Source organism: Canis aureus, chromosome 3 (genome assembly GCF_053574225.1).
Source record: "Canis aureus isolate CA01 chromosome 3, VMU_Caureus_v.1.0, whole genome shotgun sequence".
Classification (NCBI taxonomy): Eukaryota; Metazoa; Chordata; class Mammalia; order Carnivora; family Canidae; genus Canis; species Canis aureus.
The window spans coordinates 15,458,703-15,483,041 of record NC_135613.1 but is presented as its reverse complement, the minus strand read 5'-3'; the positions used below and the strand labels follow the sequence as shown (position 1 = coordinate 15,483,041).

At 44.2% G+C, this 24,339-nt stretch overlaps 1 protein-coding gene across 3 annotated transcripts; it reads right to left on the bottom strand.

Moving 5' to 3' along the window:
- Positions 1 to 8,259: 8,259 nt before the first annotated feature.
- On the bottom strand, positions 8,260 to 20,236 carry NUDT7 (nudix hydrolase 7). 3 transcript variants are annotated; one of them, XM_077890916.1, is made up of 4 exons: positions 20,116 to 20,236; positions 17,997 to 18,150; positions 13,540 to 13,698; positions 8,260 to 9,002 (listed from the first exon to the last, which is right to left on the bottom strand). In XM_077890916.1, exons 1-4 carry the CDS (start codon positions 20,148 to 20,150, stop codon positions 8,634 to 8,636), a joined length of 717 nt encoding a protein of 238 aa, XP_077747042.1. In that variant the 5' UTR covers positions 20,151 to 20,236; the 3' UTR covers positions 8,260 to 8,633. The 3 variants fall into 3 exon arrangements, with proteins under 3 accessions (XP_077747042.1, XP_077747043.1, XP_077747044.1); XM_077890917.1 differs by lacking the exon at positions 20,116 to 20,236 and adding an exon at positions 18,247 to 18,397; XM_077890918.1 differs by lacking the exons at positions 17,997 to 18,150; positions 20,116 to 20,236 and adding an exon at positions 16,334 to 16,486.
- Positions 20,237 to 24,339: the final 4,103 nt, after the last annotated feature.

Here is a 24,339-nt window from a genome sequence, read left to right as displayed (position 1 = left end):
GTTTTTTTTTTTTTTAATCCAGCACCTGTGGGTTTGCTATAAGACTATCCTCACTTGACCCTGTCATTTCATTAAAAAAAAAAAATGTCCAGTGGAATGAGAAAGAAGTGTGATTGGAATCCGTTTACCATATTTAAATGAATTATTTTTATTTAGGAAAATTTATTGCTAAGCTTTTTGGATGTAGAAGCTAAGTCCTGGTGGTCATGAGATGCAGGGAGTCTAATAAATAAGTGCCACTTTGGTAGTGTAAGTGAAGAGAGGAGAGAAAGCAAGGGCCAGAGTGCTGAGGAATGCCATGTCAACCTGGAACCTGATGTGGCAGTAATGGACAGGGCCTTTTATTTTTAAGCTTTTAATTTATTTATTCATGAGAGACACAGAGAGAGGCAGAGACACAGGGAGAGGAAGAAGCAGGCTCCATACAGGGAGCCCGATGTGGGACTTGATTCTGGGACTCCAGGATCATGCCCTGGGCCAAAGGCAGGCGCTAAACCACTGAGCCATCCAGGCATCCCAACAGGACCTTTTTTAAGAACATGAAAACACGATATTCAAATTTAAGTTCTGCTCTGTTAGTTACAATCTACTTACCTGGCTGATGCTGCTCTGTCTCTAATTAAATAAAGACATTCATGGGGCAGCCCGGGTGGCACAGCAGTTTAGCGCTGCCTTCAGCCCAGGGCCTGATCCTGGAGACCCAGGATCCAGTCCCACGTCGGGCTCCCTGCATGGAGCCTGCTTCTCCCTCTGCCTGTGTCCCTGCCTCTCTCTGTGTGTCTGTCATGAATAAATAAATAAAATCTTTTTTAAAAAATTTAAAAAAATACAGAACACAGAACTAAGATTCGCTGAAGGTGGAAATTGAACCAGAGGTGATACGTGGAAACGTAAGTAAGCCCTTAAGGGTTTGAATAAACCCTTGAATAAATCTCGGAACATTGGACGTTGAGCTTTGCATTGGAATTACACTGGGGATTTAAGTCAAGTTTATCTAGATCGGCAGGCGCATGGGGGCCCAAACATGTGTCATGCATTGGAGATAGGATGAAGAGATCTAATTCTTGCCCTCTAGTGCTCATAGGAAAGTATATGGAGAGCTAGGTGTGGAAAACAACCAAGTTACTGACTGAAGATAGGAGCCCCTCCCTGATTCATTCGTGGTAAGGCACTTTATACCCTTTATCCTGTGAATAGGGTTGACTAACAATGCTGAGCTATTTTTTTATTTTTATTTTTAATTTTTTTTAGGTTGATATTTGTTCAGTACTCTATTTGGAAGAGACTGGATTTTTTCTCAGCCCACCCAGCTGGCTATTTGATTAGGAATAGCTGTCTTTGCCCATTTAGTTTTCTTTCACTTAATTAATAGCTTTTGGGCATCTACTTTTTGCCAACTGCTACACTAAATGGTAGGGTACAATGATGGGCCAAAACTGAGACGTGATCATGCTATTGTAGAACTCAGAGTCTAAAGGAGGAAAGGGGCATCAATCAAGGAATCAGACAAAGAGATGTAATAATGTAGTTCTGATAGGAGTTATGAGGGAGAGGTACAGGGTACCAAGAGAACGGATCACCAGGGGAACTGACCTACTTACAGTGCCAGAAGAGGCTTCCCTGAGAAGCTGAGACTCTTGTACAAGAGTCCTGTGGCATTCATGAATTTAACCAATGATATAGGAGTGGGACAAGCAGGAAGGGGGCACTTGATACAATATACAGCTGGAGTAGGTAGGCAGGAGCAGAATACAAGGCTTATATGCTCCATTGGTCTTTCTCATAAAAACAATGGGAAGTCATCAAGGTGTCTCAAAGAAAGTATGATCATATTTGAATGCTGAAAAACAACTCTGGCCGTAGGGGAAAATGGTACAGAGCAGTGTTCACCAGAGAGATGTTTCGCGGAAGTCCACAATGCCTTAAATTAAGTTGATGTCTGTAGAGATATGAAAAACTAGCTTTGACAGACAGTCAGAAGGTAGATTCAGTGGAATTTGGTGGCAGTTTGGATATAGGAGTATCCTAGTTTGAGTTTACTAGAAACTCTAAGACAAAGACTCAAGTACTTTATTGGAATACATAGGACTCATTGGTAGAGGAGTGGGGAAATGAGACAAGAAAAAAGAAGGCAGCCACTAAAAAGTGAGGTATTAAGCCAACTACCATTGAGGATGACTGGAACTTAGTTTATTCTCAGCATCAACGAAGAATTGCACCTCAGAATTATCCCACCTAAGAGGTGAAGTAGCTGGGCTACTGATATATCAAATTCTTCTAGCCATTGACTGAGGATTGATATAGGGGCCATTAATTTTCTGGCACTTCCAACCTGCCTGCTATGGATTTAGAAAAATCTTCAGGCACAGGATGTAACAATTGGCTGTTGGGAGTTATCTGGAGCTCATTGCATTGATGGGGACCTAGGAACATGAGTGACTGTGTCTGCTAGGGAGTAAGGGCAAGGACAGTGTCAAGGGCAACTCAGATTTCCAGCCTATCGAGCTAAGAAGCATTGGAAAGTATTGCATTCCAGACACTGCCATGCCCTGGAAATACCAACAAGGCAAAGTCACTGCTTTCATGGAACTTATAGTCAGTCTAGCAACACTGACTAGTTAGCAACCACTAACTAAAACGTATAGTCTAGTTAATGAGAACACCCCAAGGATGTTCTCCGGAGTGCAGGCAGACAGGCTCTGGTGCTGTTTGATCCTAATCCCAAGAGAATTAGTGAGCAAATAAATCTAACAGTCCGGGCTGTGTGCCAATCCCTGGACAGTCAACAGTGGACTGTTTCCATGTTAATCCTAAGGCAGAGGGGAGACTTATTCCTCAAAATTGCGTGTGGGAGTTCAGAACCAGGGGGTATTTGTTTCCTAGAGCTGGTGTAACAAATTGCCATGAACTTGCTGGCCTTTAACAACAGAAATTTATTCTCTCACAGTTCTCAGGGCTGGAAGTCCAAAATCAAGGTGTTGACAGGGTCACACTTCTCCCTGAAGTCTCTAGGGAAGGCACCTTCTTTGTCTCTTCTAGCTTCTGGTGGCTGCTACGTTCCTTGGGTTTGTGGCTGTGTTCCTCCAACCCCTGCTTCATCTTCACATGGCCTTCTCCCCTGTGTTTCTGTGTATGTCTCAAAACTCCCTCTGCATCCACTGATAAGGCCCACCCTGACAAATGGCCCATATATATAAAGCCCACCCATCCAGGATGGTCTCATCTCAAGATCCTTAATCACATCCACAAAGACTATTTCCAAATAAAGTCACATTCACAGGTGCTGTGGATTAGGACCTGGATATATCTTTTGAGGGCCACTATTCACAAAAGGGGGCTAAGTCAGATTGATAAATGTTTATAAGAGGTTAGGAGCCCTGGCAAAACTATCTTCAATTTATCATTTGGTTCAATGTTAGGCCATACCGATTTAAAATCAGAAAAAAAACTAAGTAACTTCTCAGAATGCTTTACGGGCTCCATGGAATAGAGGAGATTTAGAAGACAAACCCAGGCTAGTGGGAGGAGAGGAAATGAGCCCAGAGAGGAATCTGTTCACAAATTAATAAGGAAACACAAATGAATTAAAAAAGTAGAACAAAGTGGCCAGAAAGCTTTGGTTTCACATGAGAAAGAAATGAAAAAAAGAGAAACAGAAGTGCCATTGACAACCGTGATGAAGTATGGAATAAAGGCTTGACAATATAAAATGAAAAATGAGGAAAGTTATAGTCAAGGAAATATCAAACCAAGGCTATACCTATAAAATAAAAATTTATGGACTTGAATATGAGCCCTTTAAAAAGGATCTTTAAATTGCTTCAGGAAATATTTCTTCTTCCAATTGTATCTGGTGGACTCTGACAGGACCGAGACTGCCTAAAGACACATTTCCACCAATTACTGACTAACTAACCTTTAACCTCTGACTTTTTGGACTTACTCACCATTATGCACATGGCCCAAAGTAGTTCTTGAACAAGTATTATGTTCTGGTATAATGCAAATTCTTTGGAAAATCTAATCTATTTTGCTCAATTCTTTAAGCAGACCACACAAGTCATAGATTACTGGCCATCAAATTAGACACTGCCTTTGGGTTGGCCATTGATTCCTCGCTTCATTTAAGGCCAGGAGAAGTTAAACTGAGGGGTGTCATGGTATGCTGATCTGTCCCTTCCTGGGTCATGGCTGGAATAGGCACAAAGATACACATGTACTAATCAGATAAGCAAAGCAGTGCAATGAAACAGTGTCCATGCTCTGATGCAGCGTGGGTGGTTGAAGTCATGGGCACCCAGGGATTGACACTTAGAGGCTGAGTGCTGCTCAACAGTGGGAAGGCACAGGGAGAGGCTGAGTGGCGATGGGAAGGCAATCAGGAATTCTAAATGCAATATACACACAGACTCCATTAGGGACCCACACACCACATCTAAGACAACTAGACTGAGTGATGATCACTCCAGTGATTATATCAAAACCTTGTGCTAGTCTCAGATAAGAAGCCAACTGGAACCAAGCATAAGACTCAAGTTCTATTTAATCATCTTGTCTGAGGGGTGAAGCAATATTTCCCCATCTCAGTTCTTTAACTGGAAAGCTGGCACCACACACTGAGTTGTTAAACTAGCAAGTATGCCAGCACTTTCATTTATTAATTGGTAGGTTCCATTTTAATTAAAATCATCCTAGCTAATTACTCATTCCACTGTGTGCAACGCCAGCTGAAGAAGCTGGAGGACATGATGAAGGCAAAAATAAACTCTGTTCTCCCTCCAATTTATTAAGTTTTTATTGTTTTCCCTTTCATATGTGGGGAATCAAGGGAAACATAAATTTAATCTTTTATTCTTGCCTCTATCTGATGAAATGAGCCTCATCTGGGAGTAAGTGGGAAGTAGCAAAAAAATTATAGGTTCCAAAATTCATACATGTGGGTTTGGATGGGCTCTTTCATTTATGAACTGTGTGACCAGGGGAAAATATTTAACTTCTCTGATCCTCAAAATTTCCTAAGAATGGGAATAAGACTAATACTCACTGCAGATTTGGTATGAGGGTTAAATGAGTAAGCAAACTCAAAGGCCAGCATATAACAAGTGCTTAATCAACGTTTGTGCCCATCATCACCTCCACCACTCCATTCACTCAAGTAGCATCTCCCTATCTAGCAAGGCTCAGCTCAGCCACTATCTCCTCTGAGATGGCTTCCCTGAGTCCCAAGTCTGAGTCATGTGTCCCTTCTCTCTGTTTCTGCATGTTTATTCCTATCACAAGACTGTATGTGAATCTTCAATCTACTTGTGGGCTGAACTGGTGCTTGTATCCCCTTAATGAGTGATTATAAGATTCAAATAAAAATAGTATTTTTCTAGCATATAGTATAATTTCAAATGGCTACCAAGTTAGTAGGACATGAACACTTACTAAATTGTTTGGATGTGGGACACCTGGGTGGTTCAGCGTTTGGGCATCTGCCTTTGGCTCACGGTGTGATTCTAGGTGTTGGGATCAAGTACCGCATTAGGCTCCCTGTGAGGAGCCTGCTTCTCCCTCTGTCTATATCTCTGCCTCTCTCTCTCTCTGTGTATCTAATGAATAAGTAAATAAAATCTTTTTTAAAAATTTAAAAAATAAAATAAATTGTTTGGATGTAACAATACAACAAACAAAATTATTCTTTTGGCCTACATGTACCGTGAAAAAAATTACTGATATGCCAAGGGTGCTCACTGTGAACCAAGAAAGCTCAAGAATCTCTGGCATAAGGAAATGATGATGTGTGAACCAGAGAAATTATAATACTTAATATTATTGTTATCATATAATCTTGCAGTTATAATAATGCTACAACTACCAGCTAACAGGTAACTGAGCCCTTTCTACTTCCTAGGCATTAATCTGAGCATTTAGTTGTGCTTTCAGTAAAGGGGCCAGGTGTATTCACTCCTTTAATCAATCCCTTCAAAAGCCTAAAAAAGTTTCTTTCTCCCACTTACAGAAGAGGAAACTGAGGCTCGTAGACAATGAGTCGCTTGCTAAAGGTCACCAAACGGGCTGATGCTGGAGCTGGGATTCAAATGTTGGCATGCTGACTCTCAGGATCACGGCTCTTAACCACCTGCTTACCGAGGCTGGCAGGGATGCAAAGAAGGGGACCTAGCTGAGCTGGCTGGATGGCACAGTCTACAGAATTTAGGTATAGACTTTAGAGATGGAGACAGCAAATGTTTTGGGATGTTCACCTAGCCCACTTTCTTGAGAAATGCTCCTCCTCACAGCCTGCTGATTCTGGGGACTTAGGGAGAGGGGTGCATTTGCGGTCCCAGACCCTACCCTTGACCATATCCACAGGTTACTGGGAAGCTGCCAGGTGACCCAAGCTAGGCTAAGTGAAGCTTCCTCCAAGGACCTGGAGACTGACACACTGAGCTTCTGTTGTTTTTCTATGCCCGTATCAATCAACTCAAACGGATGGTTATTCCCACAGTAATGACAGGATGGAACACAGAAGGTTTACAACTTCTTGCTTTTGAGGTAGCTAGCTGAGGCTGCTCCTTCCCCATTGCTGATGTGTTCAGTGGTTTTGCAGACTCCCTGAGAGCCGTACCCTGCCAATAACTTCGTTCATTTGAGCCAGATTCGCTAGACTTCTGTTCCTTTTAACCAAAGGATGTTTAACTGGAACCCTGAACAGAAATGTCCTAAAACACATAAAATATAGAAAATACATCAAAAAAGGGTGTGTGGGGGAGGCAATACCTCCATTGCTAAATATTTAGCCCCTTAAATTGGGTGGCCACGAGTTCATTCAGACTGTAGACTTCGGCTGAGCCAACTCCTCTTAGAAACCAGGCAGGTCTGAGGAGTTCACAGAAACAAACAGTTCAGAAAGGCGGCTTTCTGCACTGCCAGAGAGGTCAACAATCTACCAGGCAATTATACTGCTGTCAGATTGTAAATACACATTTGCAAATGCTTCTATAATTGCTCGGAAACAGTTTAGGCCTGTTCATGCAGGGCCAGTTACTGAATGTTAATGGAGAAGCTTATCCAACATCTGCTTTCAAGGTTGGAGACAGATCTGTGCCATTTCCATGCTTATGGGTGCAAAGCAGCATATCGGGTGTTTTTCTTCTGCCAGCCGATTGATTTGTTTGGTGTAGGCAATCACATTTTCAGCTATACCAGAAGCTTCTAAAACTGGTTTGGCTTTCTAAAACTCTGGTAACTGTCAGTAAGATAGGAAATTGCCACCACGGACTTGAGGTCATGTTGTTTCATGCACTGGTTTCTCTGACCTTGTGCAGGATGGTTAATACGATAATTGAACAAAGAAATTCTTGCTAACTAGAGGGCATGATGTATGGAGATGTCCACATAAGAGTGGTAGATCTCAAGGCATGCAATTCAGAACGTTTGTCTTTTTGACTTTTGACTTAGGGCTTGTGCTCAAAACCAGTGTTTTTCTGCTTTCATCATCTTAAGACAGAGAACATGGTCTCTCCCAATTGGTGGGCACGTGGGCCTCTTAAATTCCTTTGTTTCAGTTGCTCTGGATGATGACTACTAAACCTACCAACACCCATGGGTGTCTTGTGCATGTCACAGACACATGTGTTAAATGTCAGAATCATCCCAAATTCTAATTGCTGGCAACACTTCAAGTTTGGGTAAATAGCCATCTAGCCATTTTCAAGTGTTATGGTTTATTATTTAGCAGAGCTGTTGCTCTGCTCTAATAAAATGACTCCAAATAACGGTGGCAGAAAAGTGACAGAATTTTATTCTTCTCTCACATAACAAGACCAAGTGAACAATGCAGGGTGGCAGTTTGCTTTACTCCAGAGTCATTTAGAGATCAAAACTCCTACCACCTTTGAGTCCTGCCATCCCCCTAGGAATTGTCCTCACTTGTACGGTCAAGGCTGGTTTGCAGATAAATCCATGTTGCAGCTCCTGGAAAAGGGAGAGTCCAAGGAAGCTGGCTTATCTCTTCACTTAAGAGATGACCTGCAAGAGCAAATTTTACTCACATCCCATTGGCCCAAATTAAGTTCCAGAGACACATTTAACTGCAGGGGATCCTGGGTAATGCAGTTTCTTCCTGGGGAGATAGGAACTTAGCTTCGACTCTACTGCCAGGGAGGAAAAGGTGGATAGATCCTAATGGCCAGCCAGAAGTTTCTAGTCACATGTAACAACAGACAGAAAGAGATATTACCTCTCTTGAATAAAATAAATGCCACAGGGTCATTCATATATTCAGCAAATATTTATTTATTTATTTATTTATTTATTTATTTATTTAATTTAATTTTATTTTATTCTCAGCAAATATTTATTAAGTGCCTACTTTGTGCCAGATACCTTTCCTTACATGTGTAGAACAAATACTGACATGTTGTGGGTGAAATGATGCAACACTATGAACACATTTTTCCACTTTTGAAAGACTTTTTGCTCTTTCAGCTAATACAAGGCAAGTAGGGAAAAAGTCAAGGTTTTTGGTCTTCATATTGCAGGAAAAAGAGCTGCACCTGTCAAATTCCAATAGCTTGCATTGTTGTTGTTCTTCTGGATCAGCACCCACAAAATCCTCTTAGTTATTTGGGTGGTGGTCTCACAAATCACAACTTGCTTGTAGCATGTTTATGAAGTTTCAGGAAATTCTCTTCAGAGGATGAAATTAGGTCATTGAGATTAAACTCCATTTCAAAGATGGGTTTTCTCCCCAAAATAATTAAGGCAAGGAACAGGGCTAGTTTTGCAGTTACTCCCTTGACTTGGTAAGTGACACCATCTTCAGGGTTTGTGTACTCAAAGCAATGAATAACAACATGATGATCACTATGTGTCAGGTAGCTCTGGTGGTAGACATGCGGATGTAGGAAATATTCTAGAGGCACCAAAAACACGCTCTTAACTTCATCGGGATTAGGCTGGGCCTGGAAGTTGTGGTCTATAAATCCTACAACCGGGGTTATCAATGTATCTCTCTAAAAGCAGAAAACAAAATACGCAGATTAAGAAAACAGTGCAAAGCAGTCAATTACACAAGGTGGGTAGGGAAGGAGCAAGAATTTGCTCCAGAGGTGAACGTCATATCCCCTTTGAAATGGGGGTAGTCTCACCCCTACCTGACGCAGTGTCTATGAGACAAGTCTGAAAATGGTATCTTTTGTGAACATACTGGTATAATCTTTCGGAAGGGCAATCTGACAATATTATAAAAACATGGTCCCTTAGACCTAGCAACCGCATTTGTGTAAATATATCTGTATGATAAATTTCTACCAGTGAGAAAAGATACAAGACTGAAGCATCATTTGCAATAGTCCCAAACTATAAAGTTATCACTCCTCCACTGATGGACATTCAGGGTCGGTCAGTTATGAGTGTATCTACAGGATACTCTGCGGCCCTCAGAATGCATGAGATAGACACCTTTCCCCATCAGGATAGATAAGGATGTGCCATCTTATTAATAGAAAAGTGACAATATTAACTGTGTCATATACCCAATTATGGGAAACTACATTTATCATTATATATTAACTATTTTACATAACAGATGTTTATATGTGGAGAAGGATTTCTATTTATAACCACAATTGCTTGCAAATGAATGCAGGGTATTGTTAAGTGAAAGACCTGCTGGGAAATCTCCAGGGTGAGGCCTGGGGTTTAGTGTAGGAGCTGCATCATAAGAGAAGAGCTGCATAAACTTGAAATGGAAAGTGAGAAGAATCTGGAGTTAGGGGCGGGGTGGGCATTCCAAGAGAAAGTAGCTGGGAAAAGCCAGGGATACCTTGTGAAGCTGGGATATTAGAGCAGGATAAAGAGGTCCATGGAAAATTCTCAGGGCTGTGACAGCTGAAGCATGTTTAAGAGCAGTAATGAGTCAGACCATTAACTGAATTCATGGTGAAAGTCAGTATCTGGACCAGGAGTGTAGACTTTAGCTGTCCTTGGGGTGGGAGATCTGGGATCCTAAGGGGCCCCGAGGCAGAAACAGCATTCTATCATCAGTGAACAACACATGGCCCTGGGTGAATGCTTGGCCTCTTTGGCCACAGGTTCCCCAGAAGCAGTCTCTGGGAGGTAGGGAACACTCAGATGCAAGTGATTTCTTAAGGAAGTGCTCCCAGGACAAAGCCTGAGGTAGGGAGGAGGCCAGGCGAGGGCGAGGGTGCTGCGGGGCATCCAGGTGTAAAGCACGGTGCAGAGCTAGGCTGTCATGCCCCTCAGCACAGTCACTGGTGAAGGCCTGCCCAGCCAAGACCATTCTCAGGCCCTCCAGGCTCTCAGTGAGCAAGGAAGGGTGGAAAGCTGCAGGTGAGAACTTTCAGAAACACAGTAAGAGGGATATGATGGCTTCTGAACAGAACCTGCAGTGTTTGTTCAACGTGCATTTGTGGTTGCTATCACCATGAAGTGACCCACAGCTTCTGGGGCCCTGTCTAGTACCCAGCACCCTCTCCCTGCTTCTTCACAACATGTCTGAACTTGAAGAAGCTCTAACAGCAGACTTGAGGCAACCTGTTCAAGGTCATGGCCACGTAAGACTTGGTAGAAACCAGGATTCACCGGCTGCTGTCCACACACTAGAGCATAGTGCTTAAATGCTGTGAAGACACAAATGTCACCATTATCTCAGAGATGACACACCAGCCTTGCACATGGCTTACATACTGCAGTGGAGAGTTCTCAGCTGCAGCTCGGATTCAAGCTCTTCCTGAGGGCTGAGCTAGGAGCACAAACTCACCCTTACTGGAAGGGCCAAACTGCTAGGCACAGGTATGGACAAGCAACTTAGCGTGGCAGTGCTGGCCCTTGGACTCACATGTATGAGTCTAAGGAAATAACTGGTGTGTGTGGTGGGGGAATCAAAGCCACAAAGGGAGGTAATGTTGTTATACTGAATGTTTCTGCTGGGAAGTCAGGCATTTTCAACACGGCTCTAGCTTAGAAAGTCAGAAAGACTTTGGAAATCTGTGGATGAACCAGAATCTCTGGACACATAGTTCCCAAAACACAGGTGTCTGCCTTAGAAGGAAAAAAGGATGGTGCGTGCACGGCAGACATGCTAAGACAAAGGAAAGACTGAATTTTGACCACTTGCTGAGCTGAAATCCCATGGAGACTGTCTCCTGCCGTGGCAGCAGGGATAAGGCATGTTTCCAGGCTCCTGGAAGAAGCCACATGCACTTAGAAACATTCTCGGGAAAGGAAATGCCACTGAAAGGCACCAAAATGCTTACAGGAGCTGAAGCTGCAGAGGTGGCAAAGTGAAGGAGAATGCGTGGAAATGTATGGGTTTGTGGCTTCTAAAGAGAAAAGGGAGAAATGTCTCCCGAGGCTGTTGCAAAGAGAAGCACATACATGTATGGCAGGACACCTGGAGTGGGCTTGGAAGGCCATAGCCTGCCTTGAAGGATTAACAAAGGAGGTGGGAAACAGCCAACAGCACCCTCTCTAGCTCTGACTCCCAAAAACACCTCCAGACATCGCCATGTACCCCGGGGGCAAAATCAGCTCTAAGTAAGAATCACTGAGTTAGATTCTGCTTGTGTTTAATAAATGGTAGTTTTACACTACGTTTAAAAGATTTGCAAGGTCCCAAAGAACAAAACAACCCTCGCCAGCACTTCCAAACACAGGACATCTTTCTTGAAAGCCTTTGTTCATCCTAATTTCTTGATAATGTGATTGGCATTATTCTATGAAGAGGAGGTCATTTTAGAAATCTCTGGCTTTAGGAGCATCTGGCCCACCAAAATCTCCTGAAGACCCAACATTCTCCTGTGAAGACAGTCGTATTCTTACCCCTCATAGGCAGAACTCAGTAGTTCCCAGGAGCCTTGGAAACTGAGTTACTCTCACTTTGGGAACTTTTTTACCATTAGGGTTCAATCTGTCAATAGAGTTTTAAAATAAATCCCCCCTTTAGGCTGGGGGATTTGTAGACGTTGAGTGGAAGGGGTTCCCATTAGAAAACTTAGTTGCCTAGGAAGTAATTGATACATTTCTTGTCCTAATCCCATGCTTTCCCCTCTCATTTAGGAAGCATTTATTTGAGAGGCCATTAACTTCTTCTGAACAAAATCTCCTTTGAGTGGTGACCTTTCTGTTTTCAAAATGGGCCTGATTAAGATCGATGTCTCAGCATCACTGATCGTCATAAGACTGTACCACCGAGACTTTAAGCCAAATGGAACATAAAGGATGGTCTGACTCACTGTTTTTCTCATTGTTATGCATCAGTGGGACTCTCCTCCTGAAATAAAAATGTACCTGAAAGCCCAATGTATATAAAGCACACAGTTTATACCTACCTTCAATATGGGATTAGAGCACTTCACCTCTGTGGTAGTCTTCTCCCAAACCTATAACCCTAGCTTAACCGAGGAAAATATCAGGTAAATCCAAATGGAGAGGCATTCTACAACATACCTGAGCAGTGCACCTCAGAAGTGTCAAGGTCACGAGAATAAGGAAAGTCTGAGACACTGTCACAGACCAGAGACTAAAGAGCCGTGACAACCAAAAACACTATGGTATCCTAGATGAGATCCAGGACAGAAAAGAGGACATTAGTAGAAAAATTAGTAGAAGGCAAATAAAGTCTGGAGTTTAGGTAATAACAGTGTATTAACATTGGTTTCTTAGTTGTAACAAACATACACCAGTGATGTGAGATGTTGACAATGGGAGGAACTGGGTGCGGGATACATGAACCCTCCATAGTATCTTTGCAACTTTTCTGTAAATTTGTAACTATGCTAACATTACAAGTTTATATTAGAAATTTTAAACCAATAAAATAATGCTGTCATGCAAGTACAAATTTACAACATTTACTCCTTCTAAAGTCCATTAATGCAACAGTTGAAAGTTCATGTGCAGTAAGATCTGGGTATATCAGCCCCAGAATTCATTTTACACCTTTCATGTTTGTTTTTTTATGTATACAATCAAGGAAGTCCTGATTCACACAGAAATGTAGTTACAAATAGTAATAGTTCTTAAACAGCTTGCCTAGTGATCTCAGGGTACTTCTCTATTAATGTGATATGGATAAGCTTGATTCCATGGTATGTATAAAAATATGTATATTTAGGACAAAGGTAAGACACTAGTGGCTTCCAAGAGGCTAAAGTTTGGAACACAGCATGCTCAAGGGCATGATTATTTTTTCAACTGAATTCTCAAAAAAAATGTATACTGGCAAAAAAAAAAAAGTGTAAATTGAATGTTAAAGAAAGAATCCCGAAGCACCTGCAGGATTCTAGAGATCCACTTTCAGAGATGGAGTTCGAACCTTTCATTTCTGGATGGGCAAAGAGGGGCTCCAAAGGGAAAGGGGGCTTGCCCAAGGCCACTTGACTGACAAGGGGCAGAGTCTACATGAGAATCTGTCTCTGGGCTCCATCTGTCAAGGGTCATGCTTGCCCATACACGGAATGCTGACAATCATGGATCCACCAGGGGCTCATGACAGTGTAAGCAATCCAGTTCCACTCTACCACTTACGTCAAACAGATACGGCACCAGGCAGCAGACAACCTCCACCTGATGAGGATGTAGCCCTACTTCTTCCTGGGCTTCCCGGAGAGCTGTGGCCACATCATCCACATCTGTAGGTTCACACTTGCCTCCGGGGAAACAAACTTCTCCAGGTGACCTTCTTAGCTGGATAGTGAAAGAACAGAGCTGTGATGCAGGATTCCAGTTGACTCATTCAACAAGTATTTAGTGACCTATTTTGTGCCAGAGACCACTCCCACACTGGGGGTAATAAGGGGGGGAATAAGAACACCCCCTCCCCAAAAAAGTTTTTACTTGAATCCTCTTTAAAAATGAGCTTTGAGAACTTCCTTCACTTGTAATTTTTTTCTACTTGCCCCTAAAAGATACCAAGCACACGAAACAGATCTATGCTTAATGGGGGGGAGGTGGGAGCCAAAAGGAAGTATAATAAAAAGGGCAATGTTATCAATAGACAGCCTTTACTGGATGCTTACCCTGCTCCAGGCGTGCTTCTTCACAAGAAGCTTTTCCACTTAGCCCTTAGAACAGGTCCGTATGCTGTTATTTTTAAAAAGCATTTATTTTTTAATTGAGGTGAAATTTATATAACATAAAATGAACCATACGTTTAATTTTTTAGAGAGAGAGTGTGTGAGCAGCAGGGGGACAGGGAGAGCAGAGGGAGAAGGAGAGAATCTTAAGTAGACTCTGCTGAGCTCAAAGCCTGACAAGGGGCTCCATCTCATGACCCTGAGATCACAACTTGAGCCAAAATCAAGAGACAGATGCTTTACTGACTGAGCCACCCAGGTGCCCCTAAAATGAACCATTTTAAAGTGAACCACTCAGTGACATTTAATACATTCATGATGCTGTACAACCACTACCACTGTCTAGTTCCAGAACATCTTCTTCACCCTGTACTTGCTCCCCAACCTCCCGCTTCCTTGCCCCTACTTTCTATCTCTATGGATTTACCTATGCCATGTATATCATGTATTTGTTATCCATCCATCCGTTGATGGATATAGAAGCTACTGTTACACTATTACCATTTCCTCTTTTGACAAGGGAACTGAAGCTCAAAAGAGTTAAAAACAAAAAACAAAATAAAACAAAACCTGACCAGGGTCACACAAGGGTTATATATGTAGTAGAGCCAGAATGTACACCAGTGTTTTAACTCTCCATCCCATGCTTTTAACCAGCATACCACACATACATTAAGGCCTACTAAAAGGCAGGTAATGTGACCGCTACTTGAGCCATTAGCATGGACACATCGGCACCTCTGTATCTCTGTGCATGCATGCAAGGGAACAGAAGTCTCTTCTCCCTACACTGCCCCTTCCATCTCCACTCTTGATTCCATGCCTTCCTGACTTTAGAAGAACTGTGGCTCCATTTGTAGCATCCTCCATCTTTGGGTTGGGTTACAACAAATATAACCCAACTTTATTGACTTCACTCCTGCCTGGTGCCCACCATCCTTTCTATTGAACTGCCATAAGGCCTCAGGCTCAGCAGAAGTCCAGGTGGGCCTCTTCTCAATGGGACGACACAGGGGTAATGTCCCTGTATATCTCCCAAGGTCACAGAGCCAGTCACATAGGCTGATGGCTGAAGTTCATGGCACAGGGTCTGGCCAATGTGAAATATTTATTAATGAGATCTTGTAAGGTCAGTTCTTGATGTTTAGAAGCTAAATCAAGAGATCTCACTGGCATTTTTAGCACCAGGGCCAATATATCTATGTAAGAATAAACTAGATGCTGTTATAAATTCTGTAGTGCTCTAGAATTTAAAGTCCCATTTAAGCAAGCTTTTTTAAAAAAACAAAAGATAACATTTTAAAGTAACTCTCTGCTAATGTATCAAGAACACTGCAGGAATTGCTACAGGACGTAGGAATCACACACATCTTCACATCAATTACAGTTACAAGAGTTGGTGAAAACAAGGTTGAGGGATAGGTTTCTACAATCTCGACTACTGACTACCCAAATTTTTAAGAAACAAACCTACTGTTACATCACCTCTGAAAAAAAGTATTCTATTGTAGCACATGGAGCACCAGAGCATTCGTGGCAGAAGGCACCTATGGGGAGTCAGCAGGCTCGACAGAAATACAGACCCGATGGGATGGCTATTTCAAATACTATTAAGAAAATGCTATGCTGTTTTGAAGAAAATAGACACATTCATAAAAATGATTATTCATAACTGTCAGTGCCAAAAAGGGCCCTAAGTACAGACGTTTTTAATCTTTCTTTTTAACGGCATAAAAATTTTTATTAAATAAAACCTTTATGGAAATCTATTTAGAAGCCAGTAAGGTTGTAGGCTAATTTCCCAAAACTTTTTTTTTTTAATTTTTATTTATTTATGATAGTCACACAGAGACAGAGAGAGAGAGAGGCAGAGACACAGGCAGAGGGAGAAGCAGGCTCCATGCACCGGGAGCCCGATGTGGGATTCAATCCCAGGTCTCTAGGATCGCGCCCTGGGCCAAAGGCAGGCGCTAAACCGCTGCGCCACCCAGGGATCCCTAATTTCCCAAAACTTAAATCTATGTTTTGTTCTTGCATTTTCTTTTGCCTGTTTCAAGCCCTAGCAAGCTGGGGGGAGAGGGAGGAAAGGAAAGACAAGTAGAATGGGGGAGAGGAGGGGAGGAGAGAGGAGCGGAGGGGAGGGGAGGGGAGGGGAGGGGAGGGGAGGGGAGGGGAGAGGAGAGGAGAGGAGAGGAGAGGAGAGGAGAGGAGAGGAGAGGAGAGGAGAGGAGAGGAGGATTCTTTACCCTCATAACATTAGGCACTGTTTTCAATCCCATTTTAGGAATGAGAAAACAGAGACTCATAGAGATTAAAAACTTTGTTCTAGGTTCCAGAGTTGGTAGGAGAGCCCATGCTAAAGCAGGAGGGACTGGGGACAGGCACCCCTTCCCCTTCTCTACTTGTACGACTCCAGGGAGCTGTGCAGCTCCAGTAAAGCCTGGGAGGGAATTTCTTGCCCCTAGAATGAGACAGGGGTAGAATCAGATCTAATTAGATTTAAATACTTTTAATTAATTAATTTTAAAAATTTTTTTAATACTTTTTTTTTTAAACGTGATCTTTGCACACCAGAGTTTATGGTGTAAGATGATTCTCACATAATAATCAACAGGCAAAGCTCTCTGGATGAAGTAGTAACCTGAGATCCATTTTGGTCTTGCCTAAACTGTCTACATTATTATTTGTCTGATGGTTCGAAAAATATATTGAAGTGCTTCTCCTCTGCTCTTTGGCAAAACTGAGAACAGACCCAGGTCCCCTGGCTCCCAGCTAGGTATCTCCTGTTGGAATCTGGACTTTCTTACCTCCTGTGTTTATGTGATTGTTACCTGACCCAGACCCAAAAGAATTCACACGAGTCTGATCTCAAACCCAGAAAACTTCAGCTGATTCCTCAGCTTTCTTTTCCCCCCTGAGAGGATACTATTCATTGTTCTGCTTTGAAGCCATGCTGTATGGCCCAGTTTCATTTTTTGTACTTGGATAACTCTGAAGTTACTGCTTCCCCAACTTTTCCTCAGAAGCACCCCAACAGCAAAGGAGAATGACTATATCCAGGGGTGTACCCAGGGAAGCTCCATTCCCAGCCCAACATTTCTTTAAAGTTAGAATAGTTTATCTGAAAACCTCAGGCCATGTCTGCCAACAGCAATAGTGATGGCGGCTGAAGCTTACTGCATCCTTGCCATGTGCTGGGGCCAGTTTAGTTGCTTTGCATTTGTTTCCCTGGAAAATCTTCATAGTAGCCTTATGAAGCAAGTGCTAGCGTTTTGTCTGCATTTTGCAGGTAAGGAGACTGCAGCACAGAGAGGGCAAATAATTAGAACAAAATCACAGAGCTGGCAAGGAGTGAGCCTGCGTTCAAACACAGGCAGCCAGCTTCAGGGCCTAGGCTGTTAATTTCTGTGCTCTAGAATTTTCATATTATAACCTGGGTGGGAGTCTAAAACAGTGGCTGTTGGTGGCAGCAGTTGTACCCATCCCCCACCCCTGCCAGGACAGGGATATCTGGAGACCCCTGTGGTTGTCACAAGGGGTGTGTGTGTGTGTGTGTGTGTATTACTGGCACCTAGTGGGTAAAGCCCAGGGTGATGCTAAACATCTCATTATGCACAGAATAGCTCACACAATAAAAAAAATTATCCAGCCCAAATGCCAATAGCACCAAGATTAAGAAACCCTGGTCTAAAAGTATTTCAAATTACTTGCTAGCTAAATTACTTATTTTTTAAAAAAACTTCTCCAAAAAATGCCTTGTTATCCTGTGGCTTCTTGTACCCCTGAACATCACAAATCTTGAAAGTCCATTTGAGAATGCATGGTCTCAAAATGTGTGCAAGTGACAAATTGTTGTGGGGTTTTCAAATGTCCTGGAACTTGAATGGCAGGAGTCTTTTTGTCACCTACCTTCTCTGACCGGAGGGTGAACAACAGGTAGAGTTTTCCTTCTTTTACCAACAATGGTAAAAGGACAGAAAATTTGTTAGACGACAAGTGAGAATATTTGGTCCCAACATCATGCTTTTTTAAGCGAGCTTTAGCTTCATCCATCAAACTGTGTCTAAAATGGAAACAAACCAAATATTTTAGTAACCAGAGTTATGATAAAAAGCTCCTAGTCCTATGTTTCTGTTTCATTGTGTATCTTGGAGCTTACCATTTCTGACTCTCATTGTATTTTCCAGGAACACAGCAGAAATAACAACACACAAATCACATGACTGTTGGCAAGATAAGATGAGCAAAAAAATAAAAAAAATAAAAAACTAAGAATACAGTTTAGTACACAAGTTCACTTTGAAACTTAAATAGAAATTATGGTAAAATATTCTTTCAACAATGCCCTAGTTAAATGTTGAATTCTTAATTATATTCCAGTAAGGCAGTGTCGGTAAACAAGTCATTGTAAGGTTAGACAACTGTCAGGTTAAGGACTTTCTCTTATATTATCAAACCCTTTCGTCTTCAGTTGCCTTGTAACAGTGGTTCCCAAACTTTAGTGGCAGCAGATTCACCCAGAGGGCTGGGCCCACCCCAAAACTGTGACTCAGGAAGTTTGGGGTGGGGCCTGGAAGTTAGCATCAAACTCCCAAGCAATAGTGATGCTGATCCTGTGGGCCAGGGTAACCCACTTTGAGGACAATGTGCAAAGTATCTGGATTTATAACAAACACTGGGTGCCTTGAGTTTATGACCCTGAATGTTTCGGTCCTTTCGACTGGTGTCTTTTGTGGCTGGTTTGTGTAGTAGTTTAAATAGTGTCTCCCCAAATTCATGTCACCCAGAAGGCTCAGAATGTGACTTTATTTGGAAATAGTATCTTTGCAGATGTAGTTATGGATCTTGAGATGAAATCATCCTGGAGTTAGGGTGGGCTCTAAATCCAGTGATTAGCAACCTTGTAAAAAGGAGAGGTCGTAGACACACACATAGGGAAGAGGGCAAGGTGAAGACACAGAGATTGGAGTGATGTTGCCACAAGCTCAGGAACGTTAAGATCCATCAGAAGTTGCAAGAGGCAGGAAATTTCGGATGTCCAGCCTTCAGAACATTGGGAGATAAATTTCCGTTGTTTTAAGCCATCAAGCTTGTGGTAGTTTGTTATGCCAGGCCTAGAAACTAACCGTTTGGTTTTAACTTTCCGCTGGGAAAGGCAGTTTTTACATCGTGGGCAAAATGAGGTATGTAAGTCAAGGCAGCAGTGGTTTTCAAGTGTTTAGGAATGACCTCCCCAAGCCTTGCTTTCCGCATCTGTGACCTGCTTGAAGATATTTGTGAGCCGGGAGTGACACTGATGGCATATACCGTGGCTGGCACCCGGCCAGCGCCCAGTGCAACGGCAACTACCGCCATAAATGTCTCCAGCATTAGGTGGCCCTGGAGGGCGTTCTTGGGGGAGTGCATCCCAGGCACGCAGGCCGCCGGAGGACCCCCGCCCCGGACCAACCTCGGCTTTAGAGGCTCTCCCAGAACCAACCAGGGGCGCCAGCAGTGGCGAGAGTGCGTCTGTCCACATTTGGGGCTGGTCCCTGGGAGGACCCCACACGGCCCCCCGCAGCAGGCGCCCTGCATGCGCTCCCCCGGTGCACTTTCCACGCTTCTCTTCCCAGCCTCGCGACGGTCCCGCCAGACGAGGCCTTGCTCGGGGCCCAGGCGGGTCAGGTTAGGTAACCGAGACCCACGGTCACCACGGGGGCCCCGAACCCTGAGCTGCCGGGGCGCGCCCATGCTTCCCGGCGTCAGGGTCCGCAGCGGCCCTGGGATGAAGAGGGCCGGCCTCTGGGCAGGCGGCAGCGCTCTGCCCGTGGGGAACGGGCGCGAACCCGGGAGGCTGGAGGCGAGCCCACGGGCCGAGGCCCGCCCGCCTCGCGCGGGGAGGTGCAAAGGCGCCGGGCCCGGCCGGCCAGGTAGGCGGGCGCTCCGAGCCGGGCTCCGCGGGGGCAGGTGCGCTCGGCAGGAGGCCCCGGCAGAGAGGCCCCGCACGGCGCTCCGGCGCTCCGCGTGCCCAGGGCGGGGGAGGTTTTACCTGGCCGGCTCCGGGGACCGACTAGGTCCGGACATCCCGCAGGCAAAAGTTTTGCTTTCGGATGGAGACGCCTCGGAAGCGCTCAGCCGGTGGGCATGCGCAGAGCAGCCGCGGCCTGGGGCGGGCGGGGGCGGGGCGGGGGCGGGGCCTGCGGCCGCGGGGCGGGGCTTAGGGCCAGGCTCTTCGCGGGTTTGCAAAGCGGTTTCTGCCCCGCTTCTTCGGAAGGGAAAAGAATTCTGAGGTTGGTCCTTGTAAAAAAAAAAAAAAAAAAAAAGGGAAGAGGAAAGAACGTACAAATGCAGTGCTGGTGAGTTCAGAGGATTTGACACCTGCATTCACTGTTGCTGGGAGGTTAAATTGGCTCGTTTTCTGAGCAGCCGTCTGCGCATGTTTCCTCTGTGCTAGCAGGGCGCAGATCCCACCTAGCAAAAAGACACGCGGAGCCTACAGGCAAGTGGGAGAGAGAGAGGGAGGGAGACATGGATGAAACAAGTGCATAGATAAAGCAGAGGCCTTTAGTCCTTGACGAATATATGAGGGAGAAACAGGGAGAAACGTGGGTGAACCAGGTCAGAGAAGGCTTACCAGAGACCACGGAAATGGGGAGGAAAGCAGCTGTGCTCAGGCTCCCCACGGGAGCTTCTCCCTCTGCCTATGTCTCCGCCTCTCTCTGTGTGTCTCTCACGAATACATAAAATCAGAAAGAAAGAAAAGAAAAGAAAAGAAAGAGAGAAAGAAAAGGAAAGAGGAAAGGAAAGGAGAAAGGAAAGGAAAGGGAAAGGAAAGGAAGGAGAAAGCAGGTGTGCATGTGCTCTAGGTGTGGTCCTCAGAGCATGAGCATCATGTGGTGCTGTTAAAAGTGTAGATTCTGGGGCTCACCCCAGAGCTGTTGAGTCAGAAACTGGGGATAGGGCCCAGCAATCTGTGCTGTAAGGGAGTGTGATCATTGGGGAGCTACTCTAAGGTATGTGTGGAAAATAAATAAAGGAAAGAGACAGAGGAGTTACAAGAAGAAGAATAAGTTTGTGCGAAGACCGCAGAAGTGGCTGGAGGAGAGGCAGTTGGAGGGGAGCCTGGTTTGAGCTGATACTTGTAAGACCCCAGACTTCAAAGACTGAAAGCCAGGTTGACTTCTCCATGGGGCACAGGCTCAGGAGGAGGTACAATGCCTGGGGTCCACAGTAACTTGGGGCTTCACAAAAATGTTCCAACTTATATTCTTTTAAAAATCAAAAGAAGGAACACCTGGGTGCTCTGTGGTTGAGCGTCTGCCTTTGGCTCAGGTCGTGATCCTGGAGTGCTGGGATCGAGTCCCACATCAGGCTCCCTGCATAGAGCCTGCTTCTCCCTCTGCTCATGTCTCTGCCTCTCTCTGTGTGTCTCATGAATAAATAAAAATCTTAAAAAAATAAAATTACAAAACATAAAAAGAAGAGGGGCACCTGTGTGGCTTAGTCAGTTAAGCATCTGCCTTCAACTCAGGCTCAGGTCATAATCCCAGGGTCCTGGGATCTGTGGCATGGAGCTCCCTGCTCAGCGAGGAGTCTGCTTCTCCCTCTCCTCTGCCCCTACCTCCCCCCTGGTGCTCTCTCTCTCAAATGAATAAATCATCTTTAAAATCAGAAGAAGAAAATGAATATAATAATAGGCAACATGAAATAATGAATCCAGCCTGAGTTATACCCTTCTTTATATGAATGCAGTCATAAAATAGAATTATTTCATTATCATTTTATGGAGGAAGGGGTCCATAAAAACCTGGTTGCCTGATCTCCATGAAAGTCACACTGTGGTCCTCAATCATGGGACAGCTGAGCTACAGTTCCTAAGACCTTTAAAACTACTCAGGTCTCAGATGTTCACCTGGCCAGTCCTTGGCAAGGCTGGGAGAACCCAAACTAAAAGCTTGATGACATCCAAATAACAATGTTCACGGCACTTGCACCTACATTAGCAAACTTAGTTTGAGCAACTGCACAAAGTAATTTCTCTAGAGCTATTACTATCCTCACTTTCCAGATTAGGAAATAACGACGTGTCTTGTGTTATGTCACACTGCTAGGGTTAAAGATTAGCTGGTTCTGACCTCTGTGTTCATTTATTTTGACATCACCTCTCAGAGGCAACTGACCTTTGAATTATGTGAGTCTGATTATAAATGAGGAGATAAATCAAGCCCCTCATCCAATATCCATTGAGTAGCAACTGCATGCTAGCCATGTCTAAGATGGGGCCCCTTGATCTCTAAGGGTTCCTGGTCTATTGGGGGTGATAATAAACATGATCCTCAGCTCTCATAATGCACAGTGTGTTCTCAGCCCTATATGAAAATAGATAGGAGAGTGATTCAGAGGATTAAGTTGAAGGCTGAAAAATCATTGAGGATTTTATTTGCTCTTCTTTTAGATATCCTTTGATTGGATCATTGTGAAGATGAGCACGCTGGAGTGCCTTGCTCATGGTCACACAGAAGGTAAATGGAACAGCCAGGTTTTGATCTCATCCACTGAGCTACAGCTCTGGCACTCTAGTGGCATTTGAGAGATACGTGGGATTTCAAAAGGCCAAGGTGGGAAGTCGACATTCTTGAGCAGAGGGAACAGCAGAAGCCAAGCTTGGGTGAAGAGTCTTGTTCAGACGGGGAGGCAGTATAGCACAGTTGGAGCGAAAAGGGACATTTTGCAGAGTGTAGCTCTGGGAAGACATAAAAAGGTTTGGAAGCCAAAGCAAAATGGAAGTTGAACTTCTTCCTAAAGGGAGAGGAATAACAGGTCAGGGTTTCCAAGAAGATCTCTGTGGAAGCAAGATGGGAATGGAATGAAAGTGGGGAGAGACCGGAGGTGATCAGAGGGCTCTTCCAAAAGTCTGGGCCCAAGGAGCAGAAAAAGATGCTTTAAACCTTCAGAAAAATTCACATACTCTCAGCATCAGAAAGTCAGAAGGTAACAGGAGTTTGGGTTGCTTTAAAGTATAACATGGCATCCCGAGGTGCACCAAGGCTATATGCACAGTTTCTTCTTTCAAGATCAGAAATACTGTTGTAAAAAACTCAGTTCTTATGGCTTTTGTAAGGCTGGAAGCCATAGCACAGAGAGCATCACAAGGTGAAATGTATCATAATAAGATTATATATGTATGAGGTGTGTGCATATATCTGCACCTGCAAAACAAAACAGGCTTCAAGGTTAAACTGGCAATGTCTTTTAGGGGAAGTGACTTGTCTCTGTAGTTTTTGCACACAGACTTGTTGGTAGTAACATAATTCTGGAAAACATGTTAAAGAGAAGCAAAGCTGTGACAAGGTTCAGGCCAGCCTGCAAAGCTAACACCTCACTGGTGCAGTTTCGTTAAAGAAGCACATCCCAGGGGGCAGGAGGGGCCTTATCTGAAGTCTACCCACCTGGAAACTTTATTTGAGCAGCACCTCATGGCCAGCTGGGGTGGTACAGAGATAAGAAAATACCAGTCAGCCTTCAGGAACAAAGAACATCTGGGGAAAAGACCTATAACAAACAATTAGCCTTAATGCCAGATTAGTGCTTTAATCGTGGAAAAAGGGCTAACTGCTCTGGGGAGCGAGGACCAGCAGCAAATGATGAATTCTCTCTTGGCATAGGCCCTGGGGCCTAGATAGGCTGCGGAGAGCAGGTGAGACACTAGGGAACACATAGCACTAGGCATTATTTTCCTAGGAAATCCAAGTTTCCTCCACTCCCTCAGTTTTTTTTTTTAATTTTTATTTTTTATTTTAAAATTTTTATTTATTTATGATAGTCACAGAGAGAGAGAGAGGCAGAGACATAGGCAGAGGGAGAAGCAGGCTCCATGCACCAGGAGCCCAACATGGGATTCGATCCCGGGTCTCCAGGATCGCGCCCTGGGCCAAAGGCAGGCACTAAACCACTGCGCCACCCAGGGATCCCCACTCCCTCAGTTTGCAGGAGGATCTCCAAACTCTTGGAGGGAAGTCATAGGGGAGGGCTTTATTTTTTTATTTTTTTTAAAGATTTTATTTATTTATTCATGATAGAGAGAGAGAGGCAGAGACACAGGAGGAGGGAGAAGCAGGCTCCATGCTGGGAGCCTGATGCAGGACCAGGATCGCACTCTGGGCCAAAGGCAGGAGCTAAACCACTGAGCCACCCAGGGATCCCCAGGGGAGGGCTTTAGATTAAGTCTCATAGACACATCAGAGTGTACTGGCTACCACTGCTGGGTGGGGCA